This window comes from Staurois parvus, unplaced genomic scaffold (assembly GCF_062004578.1).
Source record: "Staurois parvus isolate SC_StPar_1 unplaced genomic scaffold, SC_StPar_1.0 ptg002306l, whole genome shotgun sequence".
NCBI classification, from domain to species: domain Eukaryota; kingdom Metazoa; phylum Chordata; class Amphibia; order Anura; family Ranidae; genus Staurois; species Staurois parvus.
In genome coordinates this window covers 91,954-111,640 of record NW_028320102.1, presented here as the reverse complement: position 1 = coordinate 111,640, position 19,687 = coordinate 91,954, and the positions used below count along the sequence as shown (strand labels likewise).

The following is a 19,687-nucleotide window of genomic DNA, read 5'->3' as shown; positions in this document are numbered from 1 at the left end:
GATGGGATGCTATTCCTCCCATTAAAACCAATGATGGGGTAATTTATACTCCCACTGGCCACAGTGCAGTCCCCCTAAAGCTGAAAGACTTTAAACTGACCCTTTGCTTAGAATGTTTGAAGACCCTTTTCTAGACAGCTAGGTAAGAGCAACTCCAAAACTGAAGCTCTTGTGGGATGTTCCCTGTCTGCTGTGGTCAGGACCGTCCAAGGAAGGAGAACCGGTGACAGGGTCATCGGGGACCAAGGCTCATTGATGCAGATGGGGGAGGGAAGGCTCACTGATGGAGGTAGGGAAGGAAGGCTCATTGATGGAGGTAGGGAAGGAAGGCTCATTGATGGAGGTAGGGAGGGAAGGTTCATTGATGGAGGTGGGGGGAGGAAAGGCTCATTGATGAAGGTGAGGAGGAAAGGCTCGTTGATGGAGGTGGGGAGGAAAGGCTCATTGTTGAAGGTGGGGGAGGAAAGGCTCATTGATTGAGGTGGGGAGGAAAGGCTCATTGATGAAGGTGGGGAGGAAGGGCTCATTGATTGAGGTAGGGGAGGGAAGGCTCAATGATGGAGGTGGGGAGAAAAGGCTCATTGATGGAGTTGGGGAGCGAATGCTTATTGATTGAGGTGGGGAGGAAGGGCTTACTGATGGAGGTAGGGGAGGGAAGGCTCAATGATGGAGGTAGGGGAGGGAAGGCTCAATGATGGAGGTAGGGGAGGGAAGGCTCAATGATGGAGGTAGGGGAGGGAAGGCTTAATGATGGAGGTAGGGGAGGCTCATTGATGGAGGTAGGGGAGGGAAGGCTTAATGATGGAGGTAGGGGAGGGTCATTGATGGAGGTGGAGAGCAAAGGCTTGCCAGTGTAGTCCAATCCAATAGAAGAGCTACTGGAGCTCAGACTGCTGAAAAAAACGAATGCTGGTACTGATAGAATCTCTATTAGTTGTGTTTGGGGCTGTATAGCTGCACACACCCGTCAGGGGTCATGCTGACCCGTGTCCACAGCCGAAAGGGCCTACAATGGGCATGTGAGCATCAGAACTGAACCTTGGAGCCATGGAAGAAGGTGGCCTGGCGGGACAGTTTTCTTTTCCATCATGTGGATGGCCGGCTGTGGGTGTGCGCGTCACTTACCTGGAGAAGAGATGGCTCCAGCACGCAGTATGGGAGGAAGACAAGCCGGCGGGGGCAGTGTGGTGCTCTGTCTAGTGGGGTCAAGGTCTCAATGGGTTGTTTTTGGTGGCAGAAGGGTGACCCACTTCAATATTCAGCGGGCGTTGGCAATGTTATGGCTGCTTGGTGTATATTATGAAGACTCACAAGGCCCGCGCCGTTCCCAGCCACCTGTACTGATTACATCTCGTATGCAGCGGAAGCCGTCTCATCCCTCCGCAAGCATCAGCTTGAATAATGAAAAGATAATTGAATATTTGAGATCAACAAGTAGATAGAACTTGTAGGAGCCGAACAGGAGGCCTGGAGACAGCAGGAGGTCATTGTACCCGGAGATACTTCTGTGCCACGAGAGGATTTTTCTAATGGCGCGTAACGCGGTGCGTAAATGTCATCTCAATAACCTTCTAATGTGATGGGGAATAAAAGTCTGTTTGTTTTGTTTTTTTTTAAATAATTCTCTTTGTCGATAAACTCTGGAATTTTGTTACTTTTTAACGTCCTTTGAATGGGAAGACGCAGACAGCAATAATATCCAGACAGGTTCTAGGCCTTCCTCGTTCTTCTGAAAATGTGTCTTTGTAGCATGTGCCTGCACTGGGCCACAGGAAATGAGAGGAAATCTCCCCAGAAAGCTGGTAGAAGGAAAATAAAGCTTGGCAGGGGTTCTACCACCTCTCCCTCCGCCCATAACGAAAAAATGTCAACACACAAAAAAGTGCACTAGGGTGGGTAGAAGAGGAAGGACCCCTCTCTGGGCCGGGACACAAGTCTCCTCATGGGGGACAAGACCCACTCTGGTCCATCTAGCCAAAAGACCCCACTCCTCACAATCAGCTGACCAATAAGTAATGGGTGGGGGCAGGGGCGGACTGACCATTTGGAAACTTGGAACTGCCCGAGGGCCCGGGGTCAGTAGGGGGCCCCATGAGATGCCCCTGGTACCTTCCATAGGCTTTTTTGAGTGTGGGCCAGGACACAGGCCTCATGATTCCCTATTGCCCGGTGGCCCCATGAGTTGTCAGTCCGCCCCTTTACCGAAGAGAGACCCCCCCCAGGTAAGGCTGGCCATACATTATACAATTTTCTTGAGATTTTTGGTTTAGATTTACCAAAAACCATCTAATAGGAGGTCAAACCTAACCACACTTTCAGTTGTATCCAATTAGGCCGGCTCTTGCATTATATAGTTGAAGGTAAATCTAAAGGAAATTGGGCAGAAAATTGTATAGTGTATGGCCAGCCTAAGGGAGGAAGGAACCTTTCGAAAATAATAAAATAGAATAGGAAAGAATAGAATAAAACAGAATAGAAAAGGATAGAATATAAAATAAAGGAATATAAAATAATAGAAAAGAAAACAATAGAATAGAAAACAGAAGAATATAAAAGAATAGAATAGAATGGATATAGCCATCTTTTGAAATTCGAATAGCATGGAATAAAATAGAATATAGCCGTCTTTCAAAATTCAAATTTCAAAAACCATAAAATACAATAAGAATAGAAAAAAACAGAATAGAAAATAAAGGAATAAAATAGAAAATAAAAGAATAGAAAAAAAATAGATTAAAATAGAATAAAACAGAATATAGCCCTCTTCCGAAAATCAAATTTAGAAAATAAAAAAAATAGAAATGAAAAGAATAGAATAAAACAGAATATAGCCCTCTTCCAAAATTCAAATTTAGAAAATAATATAGAATAGAAATGAAAAGAATAGAATAAAACAGAATATAGCCCTCTTCCAAAATTCAAATTTAGAAATAAAATAGAATAGAAATGAAAAGAATAGAATAAAACAGAATAGGAAATAAAAGAATAGGATAGAAAAAAAATAGAATAAATTAGAATAGAATGAAAATAGCAGTCTTCCAAAATTTTAATTTCAAAATGAATAAAATAGAATTGAAAAGAATAAAGTATAGAATAAAAAAAACAAAAGAGTAGATTAGCATAGAATATAGCCGTCTTTCAAATTTCAAAAACCATACAATACAATAAGAATAGAAAAAAAAATGGATTAAAATAGAATAAAACAGAATATAGCCGTCTTCTGAAATTCTAATTTAGAAAATAAAATAGAATAGAAATGAAAAGAATAGAACAGAATAGGAAATAAAAGAATAGGATAGAAATTTTTTTAATAAATTAAGATAGAATAGCATGAATATAGCAAGTCTTCCAAAATTTGAATTTCGAAAAGAATAAAATAAAATAGAAAAGTATAGAATAGAAAGGAATAGTATATTTGAATTTTGAATAGTTACATAGTTAGAAAATATCAGAAAAGTATAGAATAATAAAATCCAAAAGAATAGATTAGCATAGAATATAGACGTCTTTCAAAATTCGAATTTGGAAAAGAATAAAATGGAATAGAAAAGCACAGAATAAAATAGCATAGAAAACAATAGTATATTCGAATATTGAATAGTTACATAGTTAGGAAACAATAGAAAAGTATAGAATAAAAAAAAAAAGAATAGATTAGCATAGAGTATAGATGTCTTTCAAAATTCGAATTTGGAAAAGAATAAAATAGAATGGAAAAGAACAGAATAAAATAGAATAGAAAATAATAGTATATTTGAAATTTGAATAGTTACATAGTTGGGAAACAATAGAAAAGTATAGAATAATAAAAACCAAAGAATAGTTTGGCATAGAATATAGACGTCTTTCAAAATTCGAAAAGAATAAAATAGAAAAGAACAGAATAAAATACAACAGAATAGAAAAGAATAGTATATTCGAATTTTGAATAGAATCACCTATTCTTCACAATGAATTCAGATCGATTCGATATTTGCAGTTTGAATTTGATTCAAATACTTCGAATCCATTGGAAAAATACATTTGTTCCGGTTGAAAACTAATATACTAAATGAAATGAATTTCGTGACGAATTCGAGGAGGAAATTCGATTAGCAGCTTAACAAATCGATACGAAAAGAAACATTTTTTTTTCGTTCTGCACATGTCTGATCAGTCCAGTGTGGGGGTCTTGAACCAATTTTAGTGGCTCCAGATGTCTTCTTCAGACCAGCCTCTAAATCTACATCCTGGAAGAACGTCAGTGATGCAAACTCTTCCCACACGTCCGGCATTTCCCGTGAACGTATATCCAATATGTGAGAATAAAATATAACCACAAATAATAGCACTCACAAAATATAATCGATGAAATATAAATAAATGTATAAATAATAACTGCAATAATGATAATATTACTCCACCGCCAAAAACAAAATGTGTGAAAAAAATTAATTAACCACCTCCCGTCCAATTGGCCAATCAGTGATCACATGCAGAGTAGTAAGCAAGATGACAATGTGACATCATTGCTTACTACGTGTGAAATCTGTGAATGATCACAGAGATCACATGGTACAGGGCCATTCACAACAGCCTCCTACCATGTGACAAGCTGTGACCAATCACAGCATTTCTCAATGGCTGCAGGAATGCAGCCAGAGAGAAGGAGAAACGATTGCTTTTACAGCCTTTATGGGTGTAAAAGCAATTAGTGCAAAAAAAAAAAAAAATAAATCTTCACCCCCCACAAGTAGTACAGTGTCACCATGGTGATACTACTGCTAGGGTGACAGTATGTAAAAAAAAAAAAAAAAAACATAACAATATAAAAAATAAAATAAAAATGTAAAATAAATTTTTAAAAATTATAATTTTTGGTTATAAAATAATTTGGTTTTTTTTTTTTTTTACTAAAAAGTTAACGGAATAAATTTTGGCCGAGATTTATAATGAAATATTATTTATTTGCTAAATTTTATAAGAAAAACACTTTTTTTCAAAATGTTTGGACTTTTTCATTTACATAGCAAAAAAAAAAAAAAAAAAATCCCAGCGGTGAATAAATACCACCAAAATAAAGCTTTATCTGTCTAAAAAAAAAAATACTAACTTTGGAATATATTGATTTATTATTATTATTTACCAGGTTTTATATATCATTTACATAATATTCTTGTTTAACGTCCATCATGTCTTCTCCTGCTGGCAGAACCTATCATGTCTTCTCCTGCTGGCAGAACCTATCATGTCTTCTCCTGCTGGCAGAACCTATCATGTCTTCTCCTGCTGGCAGAACCTATCATGTCTTCTCCTGCTGGCAGAACCTATCATGTCTTCTCCTGCTGGCAGAACCTATCATGTCTTCTCCTGCTGGCAGAACCCATCATGTCTTCTCCTGCTGGCAGAACCCATCATGTCTTCTCCTGCTGGCAGAACCCATCATGTCTTCTCCTGCTGGCAGAACCCATCATGTCTTCTCCTGCTGGCAGAACCTATCATGTCTTCTCCTGCTGGCAGAACCTATCATGTCTTCTCCTGCTGGCAGAACCTATCATGTCTTCTCCTGCTGGCAGAACCTATCATGTCTTCTCCTGCTGGCAGAACCCATCATGTCTTCTCCTGCTGGCAGAACCTATCATGTCTTCTCCTGCTGGCAGAACCCATCATGTCTTCTCCTGCTGGCAGAACCCATCATGTCTTCTCCTGCTGGCAGAACCTATCATGTCTTCTCCTGCTGGCAGAACCCATCATGTCTTCTCCTGCTGGCAGAACCCATCATGTCTTCTCCTGCTGGCAGAACCTATCATGTCTTCTCCTGCTGGCAGAACCCATCATGTCTTTTCCTGCTGGCAGAACCCATCATGTCTTCTCCTGCTGGCAGAACCCATCATGTCTTCTCCTGCTGGCAGAACCCATCATGTCTTCTCCTGCTGGCAGAACGCATCATGTCTTCTCCTGCTGGCAGAACCTATCATGTCTTCTCCTGCTGGCAGAACCCATCATGTCTTGGCATGGATTCATCTCATTCTCCTCCACGTTGCAGGAATTCAGGACGTGTAACCCTGAAGCTTGTCCTGAGGTACGGAGGAACACACCCTGGACGCCCTGGATGCCCGTCAACATGACGCAGAGCGGAGCGCGCCAGGAACAGCGTTTTCGTTATACCTGCAGGGCGCAACTGCCGGACCCCCATATCCTGCAGTTCGGGAGGAAGAAGATCGAGACCCGGTTCTGTGCGAACGACGGCTCGCTGGCCTGCGAGACGGACTGTACGTTTGTATCTGAGAGGACAATAAAATCTGAACATCTTTTTTTATGTTAACCCCTTCCCGCCGGCGCCTCCCGGCCCTTTAAGAGTTTCAGAAGCCGGGAGGCGGGGTTTAGAGTCATGTGACCACCGCGACGCGTCGTCACAGCGGTCACATGATCGGGAAAGGTCCCGATCGAATGAGGAGATCGGGACCTTTCCGTGAGTACCGGACACGTGTGCTGGGAGCGCACTCTTGGCACATATGTCCTTTTTTAATAGAACGCAATAGTGCGGCCGCTCGGCGTCTAGGCCCAGACGCCTGGAGGATGCACATTTGCATTTGGCCGGCGTGAAGAGGTTAATAATGGCGAAAGGCTTTGGTTTTATATTTCTATGTCCTGTTAGACCTCATCTGAAATAATATATATTACGATCTCTTACAATTCTGAAAACCATTGGATGGCAAAACAGAACCCACCCCCCCTCCCTCCGCCCCCAACTCAACCCCCAGCTCAACCCCCAACTCAACCGTAGGGCAACTGTGCCAATTTTGCCATACCGAAGGAAAAAAGTCCTTCATGCCTTCCTCCCCCCAGGAGACCTGACCATACAGAGCCAGGGGTGTATTTACCACGAGGCAAGCAAGGCATTTGCCTAGGGCGGCATTTTTCAGGGGGGCAGCACAGCCCCCGGAAGAAGGGCCAGAAGAAGGGCCACAGATGACATGGGGACCAGGTGGGGTCTGAGAGAGGCTGTGGGCTGCTTGACGGTGTATACAGACCCCAACTCTAGTACCTGGGGATGTCCAGAGCTGTGCAAGTGTCTTACTCTCTTGCTGGGGGAGAGGAGGGTGTGGCCGGGTGTATGGGGGTGGGTGGTAGAGGAAGGTGTGGTGGTGGTGGGGAGGTGGTAGGGTGCCATTGGTCGGTGTCAGTCTCTTTCTGGGGGGTAGTGGTTGGTTGGTGTCAAGCTCTCTTTGTGGTGGGGGTAGGGTGCATTTGGTCGGTGTCAGTCTCTTTCTAGGGGGTGCCTGGTTGGTTGGTGTCAGGCTCTCTCCGCAGTGGAGGGGGGGTAGGGTGCAGTTTGTCAATGTCCGTCTCTTTCTGGGGGGGGTGCCTGGTTGGCTGGTGTCAGGCTCTCTCCGTGGTGGAGGGGGGGGGTAGGGTGCAGTTGGTTGGCGTCTGTCTCTTTTTGGGGGGCGTGGTTGGTTGGTGTCAGGTTCTCTCTGCAGTGGGGGGAGGAGCGTGCAGCTGGTCAATGTCAGTCTCTTTCTGGGGGGGCTTGGTTGGTTGGTGTCAGGTTCTTTCTGCAGTGGGGGAGGGGGGGAAGGTGCAGTTGGTCAATGTCAGTCTCTTTCTGGGGGGGGCGTGGTTGGTTGGTGTCAGGCTCTCTCCGCGGTAGGGGGGGGGGAGGTAGGGTGCAGTTGGTTGGCGTCTGTATCTTTTTGGGGGGCGTGACTGGTTGGTGTTGGTTGGTGTCAGGCTCTCGGTGGGGGGGGGAACGTCCAATTTTTGCCTTGCCTAGGGCAGCACAAAATCTAAATACACAACTGTACAGAGCCCTGGTGTCCAACCTGCAGTCTGGGGGCCACTTGTGACCCTTGGCTACTTGCTGTTTGGCCCTTTGCAGACCCCAGCAGTCATTAACAGGAGCATTTATTTGTAAAGATGTCGGTGATCTCTAGAATTGTCATGTAGCATCTCCCATGGTATGTCTTCCTGTTGCAGGTCTGAGGTCTCTAATGGTCTCCTCTAGAAGGTGTTCCTTGTATGCTGAATTTATGTGTGGCCCTTTGGAGCTGTCAGAGCCACAGTTGAGGCTCCCTATATCTTGCAGGTTCACAACCATTGGTATAGAGTAATGGTCTTCTGTCATTCTCCCTTGTCAAGGGCCACAGTTGAAGCTCCCCACCCTTTGCAAGTTGACGACCATTGGTATACAGTAATGGTCTTCTGTCATTCTCCCTTGTCAAGGGCCACAGTTGAAGCTCCCCACCCTTTGCAAGTTGACGACCATTGGTATACAGTAATGGTCTTCTGTCATTCTCCCTTGTCAAGGGCCACAGTTGAAGCTCCCCACCCTTTGCAAGTTGACGGCCATTGGTATACAGTAATGGTCTTCTGTCATTCTCCCTTGTCAAGGGCCACAGTTGAAGCTCCCCACCCTTTGCAAGTTGATGACCATTGGTATAGAGTAATGGTCTTCTGTCATTCTCCCTTGTCAAGGGCCACAGTTGAGGCTCCCTACTTCATGCAAGTTGACAACCATTGGTGCAGAGTAATGGTCTTCTGTCATATAATGAATTTATGTGTCACCATTTGAAGCAGTCAGGGGCCACATTTGAGGCTCCCTACACCTGACAACCATTGGTACAGAGTAATGGTCTTCTGTCATTCTCCCTCCAGCTCTGGTAGATGATCTCATGCGGAATGGCAAGATTCCGGCTCGTATAATCAGCGGTGGTTGGAGCCCATGGGGAGCCTGGTCCATCTGTTCCCGAGAGTGCGAATTGGGGTTCCGATCCAGAAAAAGGTTCTGCAATAATCCCGAACCTCGGAATGGAGGACTTCCCTGCTCTGGATCCGCCATCGAGTTCCAGGACTGCAACCCCCAACCCTGCCCAGGTGAGAGATGAACCAAGTCATTGTCTGGGGGTCTTCATAACCCTTCACCCTTCCATACAATAAACTGGATGTTGTAGAGACCAATCATCTACGGCTCCAACAAAATCAGCCAGTAGGGGGCGGTACCTAAAGTAGATGTCTACTTCAAAACTTTTTATTTAAATGACAAGGGTGAAACATCTCGTCTACTTTTTGTTGAATTTAAACATGCTTGGGATTATCAGAGGTCAGTACTTCCACAAAAAGTATAAAAACATAAAAATAAAACCAAAAGGAAAAAAAAACAACAGGCAGACTTTGTCATGTGTGTGGAAAGGCCGGCGGCCCAATACGTTTGGTAATATACAGTGAAGGAAATGCGTATTTGCTCCCCTGCTGATGCTGAATGTTCGCCCCTCACACAGAAATGATCGGTCTAACAATGGAATGTTCGCCCCTCACACAGAAATGATCGGTCTAACAATGGAATGTTCGCCCCTCACACAGAAATGATCGGTCTAACAATGGAATGTTCGCCCCTCACACAGAAATGATCGGTCTAACAATGGAATGTTCGGTGTAACACTGAGAGACAGAATACAACAACAAATTCAGCAGAAATGCGTCTAACAAATGATGACGGATCTGCATGTTCATGAGGGAAAGAAGGATTTGATCCCCTTCACAAAACATGACTTAGTACTTAATGGCAAATCCCTTGTTGGCAATCACAGAGGTCAGACGTTTCCTGGAGTTGGCCCCCAGGTTCGCACACATCTCAGGAGGGATTTTGTCCCACTCCTCTTGGCAGATCCTCTCCAAGTCCTTAAGGTTTGGTGGCTGACGTTTGGCAACTTGAACTTTCAGCTCCCTCCACAGATTTTCCATCGGATGAAGGTCTGGAGACTGGCTAGGCCACTCCGGGACCTTAATGTGCTTCTTCTTGAGCCGCTCCTTTGTTGCCTTGGCCGTGTGTTTTGGGTCATTGTCATGCTGGAACACCCATTTACCACCCATTTTCAATGCCCTGGCTGAGGGAAGAAGGTTCTCACCCAAGATTTGAGGGTACATTGTCCTGCCCATCGTCCCTTTGATGAGGTGCAGTTGTCCTGTCCCCTTAGCAGAAAACCCCCCCCAAAGCAGAAAGCTTCCACCACCATGTTTCACAGTTGGGATGGTGTTCTTGGGGTCATAGGCAGCATTCCTCCTCCTCCAAACACGGCGAGTTGAGTTGATGCCAAAGAGCTGGATTTTGGTCTCCTCTGACCACAACACTTCCCACCAGTCCTCCTCTGCATCATTCAGATGTTCAGTGGCAGACTTCAGACGGGCCTGGACATGGGCTTTCTTGAGCAGAGGGACCGTGCGGGCACTGCAGGATTTCAGTCCTTGTCGGCGTAGTGTGTTACCAATTGTTTTCTTGGTGACTGTGGTCCCAGCTGCCTGGAGATCATTGACAAGATCCTCACGTGTAGTTCCGGGATGATTCCTCACTGTTCTCATGATCATTGACACCCCACGAGGTGAGATCTTGCATGGTGCACCAGACCTAGGGAGACTGACACTTGTTTTGTGTTTCTTCCATTTGTGAATGATTGCACCAACTGTTGTCACCTTCTCACCAAGCTGCTTGGCCATAGTTTGGTAGCCCAGTCCAGCCTTGTGTAGGTCTACCATCTTGTCCCTGACATCCTTGGACAGCTCTTTGGTCTTTGCCATGGTGGAGAGTTTGGAATCTGATGGTTTGATGGCTCCTGTGGACAGGTGTCTTTTATACAGGTAACACAATGAGATTAGCAGCACTCCCTTTAAGAGACTGCTTCTAATCTCAGCTTGTTACCTGTATGAGAGACACCTGGGAGCCAGAAATCCTGCTGAATGATAGGGGATCAAATCCTTCTTTCCCTCATGAACATGCAGATCAGTCATCATTTGTTAGACGCATTTCTGCTGAATTTGTTGTTGTATTCTGTCTCTCAGTGTTACACCGAACATTCCATTGTTAGACCGATCATTTCTGTGTGAGGGGCGAACATTCCATTGTTAGACCGATCGTTTCTGTGTGAGGGGCGAACATTCCATTGTTAGACCGATCATTTCTGTGTGAGGGGCGAACATTCCATTGTTAGACCGATCATTTCTGTGTGAGGGGCGAACATTCCATTGTTAGACCGATCATTTCTGTGTGAGGGGCGAACATTCCATTGTTAGACCGATCATTTATGTGTGAAGGGCGAACATTCCATTGTTAGACCGATCATTTCTGTGTGAGGGGCGAACATTCCATTGTTGGACCGATCATTTCTGTGTGAGGGGCGAACGTTCCATTGTTGGACCGATCATTTCTGTGTGAGGGGCGAACATTCACCATCAGGGGGGAGCAAATACACATTTCCTTCAATGTGTATATAGATATAGATAGGTAAGTAGCATGAGGATCGAAGGTTACAGTAGGTATTTGTCTGTTCCCCTCACTTCCTGTCCGAACACAAAATGGTTTTCCTCCGGAGTTCGACTTTAATTTAGTCTCGGTGATATACAGTCATGGCCGAAATTGTTGGCACCCTTGATATTTTTCCTGAAAATCAAGTATTTCACACAAAAAAGGTATTGCATTAACACATGTTTTGCTATACACATGTTTATTCCCTTTGTATGTATTGGAACAAATATAAAACAGAGGCAGAAAAGCAAATATGACATAATGTCACACAAAACCCCAAAAATGGGCTGGACAAAAGTATTGGCACCCTTAACTTAATATTTGGTTGCACACCCTTTGGAAAACATAACTGAAATCAGTCGCTTCCTATAACCATCAATAAGCTTCTGACACCTCTCACCCGGAATTTTGGACCACTCTTCCTTTGCAAACAGCTCCAGGTCTCTCTTATTGGAAGGACACCTTTTCCCAACAGCAATTTTAAGATCTCTCCACAGGTGTTCAATGGGATTTAGATCTGGGCTCATTGCTGGCCACTTCAGAACTCTCCAGCGCTTCTTTGCCATCCATTTCTGAGTGCTTTTTGACGTATGTTTGGGGTCATTGTCCTGCTGGAAGACCCAGGATCTTGGACGCAAACCCAGCTTTCTGACACTGGGCCCTACAGTGCGACCCAAAATCCTTTGGTAATCCTCAGATTTCATGATGCCTTGCACACAGTCAAGGCACCCAGTGCCAGAGGCAGCAAAACAACCCCAAAACATCATTGAACCTCCACCATATTTTACCGTAGGTACTGTGTTTTGTTCTTTGTAGGCCTCATTCCGTTTTCGGTAAACAGTAGAATGATGTGCTTTACCGAAAAGCTCTATCTTGGTCTCATCTGTCCACAAGACGTTTTCCCAGAAGGCTTTTGGCTTACTCAAGTACATTTTGGCAAACTGTAGTCTTGCTTTTTTATGTCTCTGTGTCAGCAGTGGGGTCCTCCTGGGTCTCCTGCCATAGCGTTTCATTTCATTTAAATGTCGACGGATAGTTCGCGCTGACACTGATGCTCCCTGAGCCTGCAGGACAGCTTGAATGTCTTTGGAACATGTTTGGGGCTGCTTATCCACCATCCGGACTATTCTGCGTTGCAATCTTTCATCAATTTTCCTCATCCGTCCACGACCAGGGAGATTAGCTACAGTGCCATGGGTTGCAAACTTCTTGATAATGTTGCGCACTGTGGACAAAGGCAAATCTAGTTCTCTGGAGATGGACTTGTAACCTTGAGATTGTTGATATTTTGCCACAATTTTGGTTCTCAGGTCCTCAGACAGTTCTCGTCTCCTCTTTCTGTTGTCCATGCTTAGTGTGGCACAGACAGACACACAATGCAAAGGTTAAGTGAACGTCTCTCCTTTTTATCTGCTTTCAGGTGTGATTTCTATATTGCCCACACCTGTTACTTGCCCCAGGTGAGTTTACAGGAGCATCACATGCTTGTAACATTCTTATTTATCCGCAGTTGTGAAAGGGTGCCAATACTTTTGTCCAGCCCATTTTTGGAGGTTTGTGTGACATTATGTCGAATTTGCTTTCTTTCCTCCCTTTTTTTGTTTTGTCCCAATACACACAAAGGGAATAAACATGTGTATAGCAAAACATGTGTTAATGCAATACGTTTCGTGAGAAATACATGATTTCCTGGAGAAATATCAAGGGTGCCAACAATTTCGGCCATGACTGTAATTAAACAGACATTTATAGAGGAAAAAGAGTAAAAAAAGAAACAATGAGTAGAAGGGGCGGAGCTCCACTCTAAATGTCGTTATTGACGCCTTTGAAGTGGAGTTTGTATTCCGACATAAAAGCTCCTTTGTAGAAGGAACTGAAATCCTCTTGTTTTGTTCGTTCTGGAAGTCGATGTGATGTAATTATAGCACCGCCGTATAATGCGGCGCGGGAGATGAAAGCGGCGGATGGGTTATTTTTATGTTGTAACAAATAATTGGGGCGATCAATAGTCAGACATTTGGAATAAATGGCTCCCTATGGAATGAGGAACACAAGTGGGATGTAATGGTGATTAATTGCCGATTCTCATACAATGTATCAAACGGGCAACTATCAATCATTTCCACCAACGATTAATCACTGCAAGAAGTCGCCCGTGTGCACCAAACGGAAATCGATGTCATCGGTGACTGAGAGCGCAAAAATCAGGAATTTCTGTAGCTTTTAATCTGCCCCTCTCCCATCCCCCCTTTACTAACATGCTAAGGAAATTAATGAATAAAATCTTTCCATTTTCAATGCATTTGTCATTTTAGTTCCAGTGACATCATCACTGACTCTCTGTGCTTCTCTATGCAATGCAGGAAGATCATGGCTGGTAGGTGGGGCTAGCAGTGACCTGAAGCTGAATCTGCTTAAAGTGTCCCCTCCCCCCTCATCGATATGCTAAGGACATTTTAAACTTTTAATGAAAACCTTTTTGTTTTCTTCACAAATTCCATTTTAGACCCAGTGCTGTCATCACCGGGTCCCTGTGCTTATCTATGCTAAGCAGACAGATCATGGCTGGTGGGAGGGGCCACCAGGGTGCTGTACATGAAAACATCACAGCACCCAGCCTCAGTACTCCTCTCAAAAGCCCTCAGTCATGATGTGAGGGGGGGTTGGCTCTTGCAAATATCAAAATGCCTTGATGGGTGGGCATCACAGTGGAGGAGTGGGTGTTCCTAAATTGGCTGTATTTGCATAGGTAACGCCCACATGTTATTCTGAGTCTCCAAGGTGGAAAGAACTGAAATCGAATGAATGAAAGGGCCAGGGACAGTCAGGCTGGAGAGGAAAGTGTTAGATGATGCTGGACGTCCTCCAGCCAGGAAATGAGGAGGAGCTCTATCTGACTGGCTGCAGCTTCTAATGCACATTGTGAGAAGCTCCCAGTGTGCAGTGATATCAGAGGAAGCCATGTCAGTCCAGGGGAGGAGCCAGTACATCTGTGCAGACTGAAAGGGAGGAGCCAGCACACCTGTGCAAGACTGAAGGGGAGGAGCCAGTACACCTGTGCAAGACTGAAGGGGAGGAGCCAGTACACCTGTGCAAGACTGAAGGGGATGAGCCGGTACACCTGTGCCAGGCTGAAGGGGAGGAGCAGGTACACCTGTGCAAAACTGAAGGGGAGGAGCCGGTACACCTGCGCAAGACTGGAGGGGAGGAGCCGGTAGACCTGTGCAAGACTGAAGGGGAGGAGCCGGTACACCTGTGCCAGACTGGAGGGGAGGAGTCGGTACACCTGTGCAAGTCTGGAGGGGAGGAGCCGGTACACCTGCGCAAGACTGAAGGGGAGGAGCCGGTACACCTGTGCCAGACTGGAGGGGAGGAGTCGGTACACCTGCGCAAGACTGGAGGGGAGGAGCCAGTACACCTGTGCAAGACTGGAGGGGAGGAGCCGGTACACCTGTGCAAGACTGAAGAGGAGGAGTTGGTACACCTGTACAGACTGAAGGGGAGGAGCCGGTATACCTGTGCAGACTGAAGGGGAGGAGCCGGTACACCTGTGCAGACTGAAGGGGAGGAGCCGGTACGCCTGTGCAGACTGAAGGGGAGAAGCCAGTACACCTGTACAGACTGAAGGGGAGGAGCCGGTACACCTGTGCAGACTGAAGGGGAGGAGCCGGCACACCTGTGCAGACTGAAGGGGAGGAGCTGGTACACTTGTGCAGACTGAAGGGGAGGAGCCGATACACCTGTGCAGACTGAAGGGGAGGAGCCAATACACCTGTGCAAGGCTGAAGGGGAGGAGTCGATAGACCTGTGCAAGACTGAAGGGAGGATCCGGTACACCTGTGCAAGACTGAAGGGGAGGAGCCGGTACACCTGTGCGAGACTGAAGGGGAGGAGCGGGTACACCTGTGCAAGACTGAAGGGAGGATCCGGTACACCTGTGCAAGACTGAAGGGGAGGAGCCGGTACACCTGTGCAAGACTGAAGGGGAGGAGCCGGTACACCTGTGCAGACTGAGGGGAGGAGCCGGTACACCTGTGCAGACTGAGGGGAGGAGCCGGTACACCTGTGCAGACTGAGGGAAGGAACAGTTCCAGTATTCTCCATGGGGTGGTGTGGACGGGAGAGGCAATCTCTTCTCTGGAAGCGCACTGAACATCATGCTGTGTCGTCTCTCAGTGGGCTCATTACGGCCCCCGATATCGCACATCGCCTCCCCGCGCCGGGTACTATAATCTTTACGAGGAGCTGGATTCGATGTATAGGTGAAAAAAACCCTCCACAGTTACCTCTTAATTGAAAACAACAAGTTGCAGTATATCCTGCTCCCGTTTTATGGCGTAATTGTTGTCTCGCCGTCGTAATTCCGATCTTTACTGCTCCGTAAACTGCGCCGGGTCCGATAATGAATAATAAAAGCTGCACCAGCGCCGGCTGTAAACAGTTTTATATGAAGAGTCCAACTAAGCGTTTATCACCCCGAGTGAGCGGCCCGTCCCCCGTGTTGGCGGCAGCTTGTGTACCCGTCACTCTGTATCTGTAGTGCCAACATACTCCGCGGCGGTGTGTGCGATCCGCAAAAATCACAGAATTATCAAAAAGTGATACAATGTTGCAGCGTCACCGCATCACGTCATACAATGTTGCAGCGTCACCGCATCACGTCATACAATGTTACAGTGCCACCGCATCACGTCATACAATGTTACAGTGCCACCGCATCACGTCATACAATGTTACAGTGCCACCTCATCACATCATACAATGTTACAGGGTCACCGCATCACGTCATACAATGTTACAGGGTCACCGCATCACGTCATACAATGTTACAGTGTCACCGCATCACGTCATACAATGTTACAGTGCCACCGCATCACGTCATACAATGTTACAGTGTCACCGCATCACTTCACACAATGTTACAGTGTCACCACATCACGTCATACAATGTTACAGTGTCACCACATCACGTCATACAATGTTACAGTGTCACCGCATCTCGTCATACAATGTTAGTGTCACCGCATCACGTCATACAATGTTACAGTGTCACCACATCACGTCATACAATGTTACAGGGTCACCGCATCTCGTCATACAATGTTAGTGTCACCGCATCATGTCATACAATGTTAGTGTCACCGCATCACGTCATACAATGTTACAGTGTCACCGCATCACGTCATACAATGTTAGTGTCACCACATCACGTCATACAATGTTACAGGGTCACCGCATCTCGTCATACAATGTTAGTGTCACCGCATCACGTCATACAATGTTACAGTGTCACCGCATCACGTCATACAATGTTACAGTGTCACCGCATCACGTCATACAATGTTACAGTGTCACCGCATCACGTCATACAATGTTACAGCGTCACCGCATCACGTCATACAATGTTACAGTGTCACCGCATCACGTCATACAATGTTAGTGTCACCGCATCACGTCATACAATGTTACAGTGTCACCGCATCACGTCATACAATGTTACAGCGTCACCGCATCACGTCATACAATGTTACAGTGTCACCGCATCACGTCATACAATGTTAGTGTCACCGCATCATGTCATACAATGTTAGTGTCACCGCATCACGTCATACAATGTTACAGTGTCACCGCATCACGTCATACAATGTTAGTGTCACCGCATCACGTCATACAATGTTACAGTGTCACCGCATCACGTCATACAATGTTACAGTGTCACCGCATCACGTCATACAATGTTACAGCATCACCGCATCACGTCATACAATGTTACAGTGTCTCCGCATCACGTCATACAATGTTACAGCATCACCGCATCACGTCATACAATGTCATTTATTGTAGATTAACCAGTTCAGCTCCCCCCCCCCCCCCCCCTCCCATGGAGGAATTTTTCTGCTATCAGCCTATTGGTTTGGAAATGACTTTGTGATGACTTAAAGTAACAAAATGATACGCAGAAAATTTATATATATAAAATAATAATAAACAAATAAAAAATAATTATATATATATATATTTATTTATTTATTTTTAGGACAAACAACTCTTTTTTTCATATTGTCTGGCAAAAATGATTTTTCTATGCAACCCGTAGAAGAAAAAACATATAAGGCTAAAAATTGTCTATTTTTTTCTACTTTGACCATAATTACTGTAAATAAAAAATAGTATTTCTGTCATTTGTTCAGAAATGACTCCTATGATTCTGAAACTGGCACTACAAAGTTAGGCTGGCCACACAGGGATAGATTTTCATTCCAGAATTTTCGTATTTAGGAATATTTGTTTGTTTTTTAATCATTAGTGGGGGTCAAATTGATTTTTTTTTTTCGACCGCAGCGACGGGAACATTCGAAGGGGCCGGGAAGGAAAACTTTTCTCGATCTTTCTCGATCGGCCCGTGTATGTGTCGATTGTTCAGAAATGACATTCATTTTAACCCCTTCACGCCGGCACCTCCCGGCCCTTTAAGAGTTTCAGAAGCCAGGAGGTGGGGTTTAGGGTCATGTGACCACTGTGTCACGGCGGTCACATGACCAGGAAAGATCCCAATCGAAAGAGGAGATCGGGACCTTCCCGTGAGTACCGGACACGTGCACAGGGCGCGCTCTCAACACATATGTCCTTTTTTAATAGAACGCAAATGTGCGGCCGCTCGGCGTCTAGGCCCAGCCCCCGGGAGATCGCACATTTGCGTTTGGCCGGCATGAAGAGGTTAAACTGTAAAAACAAAAGACAATTTTTGAACGACATTTACTGAATGTTCGAAGAATTTTCGTACGACTTTTTTTCCCTAAAACACTTTGGCTCGGTTCACACTGATGCGACTTGGGATCAGTGGCATCACGAGGCACGTGCGGGGGGTGCGGCCCTCACCGGGTGACACCGACCGCACAGGGTGACACCGGACCCACTCCACGAAAAGGTAAGTTGTAAAGAAAGCTGACGATCCCCGCAGGATGGATCGGATCTGCAGATTGAGCATAATGGATCGGAGTCTGATCCATTATCCTCCCCAATCCGCAGATCCGATCCATCCTGCGGGGATCATCGGAGCGGGTGTCGCCAAGTGTTACTGCAGCGGGTGACACCAACCCCAGGGACGCCTCTGCTTGGGATCCAACTTCTGAGACCCCCAGGTCGCATGACTTGTGAAATCCCATGTTAGTCAATGAGACCCGTCTTAATTAGCACAACGGAAGTCACTCCGACTTTAGAAAAGGTTCCTGCGCTACTTCAAGGTGACTTCTCTCCGACTCGTGCCCATAGACTTTATATCACTAGAGGGGTCACCGGCAGGAGGAAGGAGGTCCTGATTCCTCTATATAGATCCTATCTCTAGAGGGGTCACCGGCAGGAGGAAGGAGGTCCTGATTCCTCTATATAGATCTTTATGTCACTAGAGGGGTCACCGGCAGGAGGAAGGAGGTCCTGATTCCTCTATATAGATCTTTATGTCACTAGAGGGGTCACCGGCAGGAGGAAGGAGGTCCTGATTCCTCTATATAGATCTCTATATCACTAGAGGGGTCACCAGCAGGAAGACGGAGGTCCTGATTCCTCTATATAGATCTTTGTATCACTAGAGGGGTCACTGGCAGGAGGAAGGAGGTCCTGATTCCTCTATATAGATCCTATCACTAGAGGGGTCACCGGCAGGAGGAAGGAGGTCCTGATTCCTCTATATAGATCCTATCACTAGAGGGGTCACCGGCAGGAGGAAGGAGGTCCTGATTCCTTTATATAGATCTATCACTAGAGGGATCACCGTCGGGAGGAAGGAGGTCCTGATTCCTCTAAATAGATCCTATCACTAGAGGGGTCACCGGCAGGAGGAAGGAGGTCCTGATTCCTCTATATAGATCCTATCACTAGAGGGGTCACCGGCAGGAGGAAGGAGGTCCTGATTCCTCTATATAGATCTTTGTATCACTAGAGGGGTCACCGGCAGGAGGTCCTGATTCCTCTATATAGATCCTATCACTAGAGGGGTCACCGGCAGGAGGAAGGAGGTCCTGATTCCTCTATATAGATCCTATCACTAGAGGGGTCACCAGCAGGAGGAAGGAGGTCCTGATTCCTCTATACAGATCTTTATATCACTAGAGGTGTCACCGGCAGGAGGAAGGAGGTCCTGATTCCTCTATATAGATCCTATCACTAGAGGGGTCACCGGCAGGAGGAAGGAGGTCCTGATTTCTCTATATAGATCTTTATATTAGAGGGGTCACCGGCAGGAGGAAGGAGGTCCTGATTCCTCTATATAGATCTTTATATCACTAGAGGGGTCACCGGCAGGATGAAGGAGGTCCTGATTCCTCTATATAGATCCTATCACTAGAGGGGTCACCGGCAGGAGGAAGGAGGTCCTGATTTCTCTATATAGATCTTTATATTAGAGGGGTC

General features: G+C 45.8%; 1 protein-coding gene across 1 annotated transcript in view; it reads left to right on the top strand.

The window, feature by feature from the left end:
- SEMA5B (semaphorin 5B) overlaps positions 1–19,687 on the top strand; it is an 84,110-nt gene that overhangs the window by 31,299 nt on the left and 33,124 nt on the right. The window contains exons 5-6 of the mRNA XM_089665725.1: positions 6,026–6,251; positions 8,638–8,856. Of these exons, the coding sequence (XP_089521851.1) occupies positions 6,026–6,251; positions 8,638–8,856 (445 nt within the window). The remainder of the gene's footprint in view (positions 1–6,025; positions 6,252–8,637; positions 8,857–19,687) is intronic.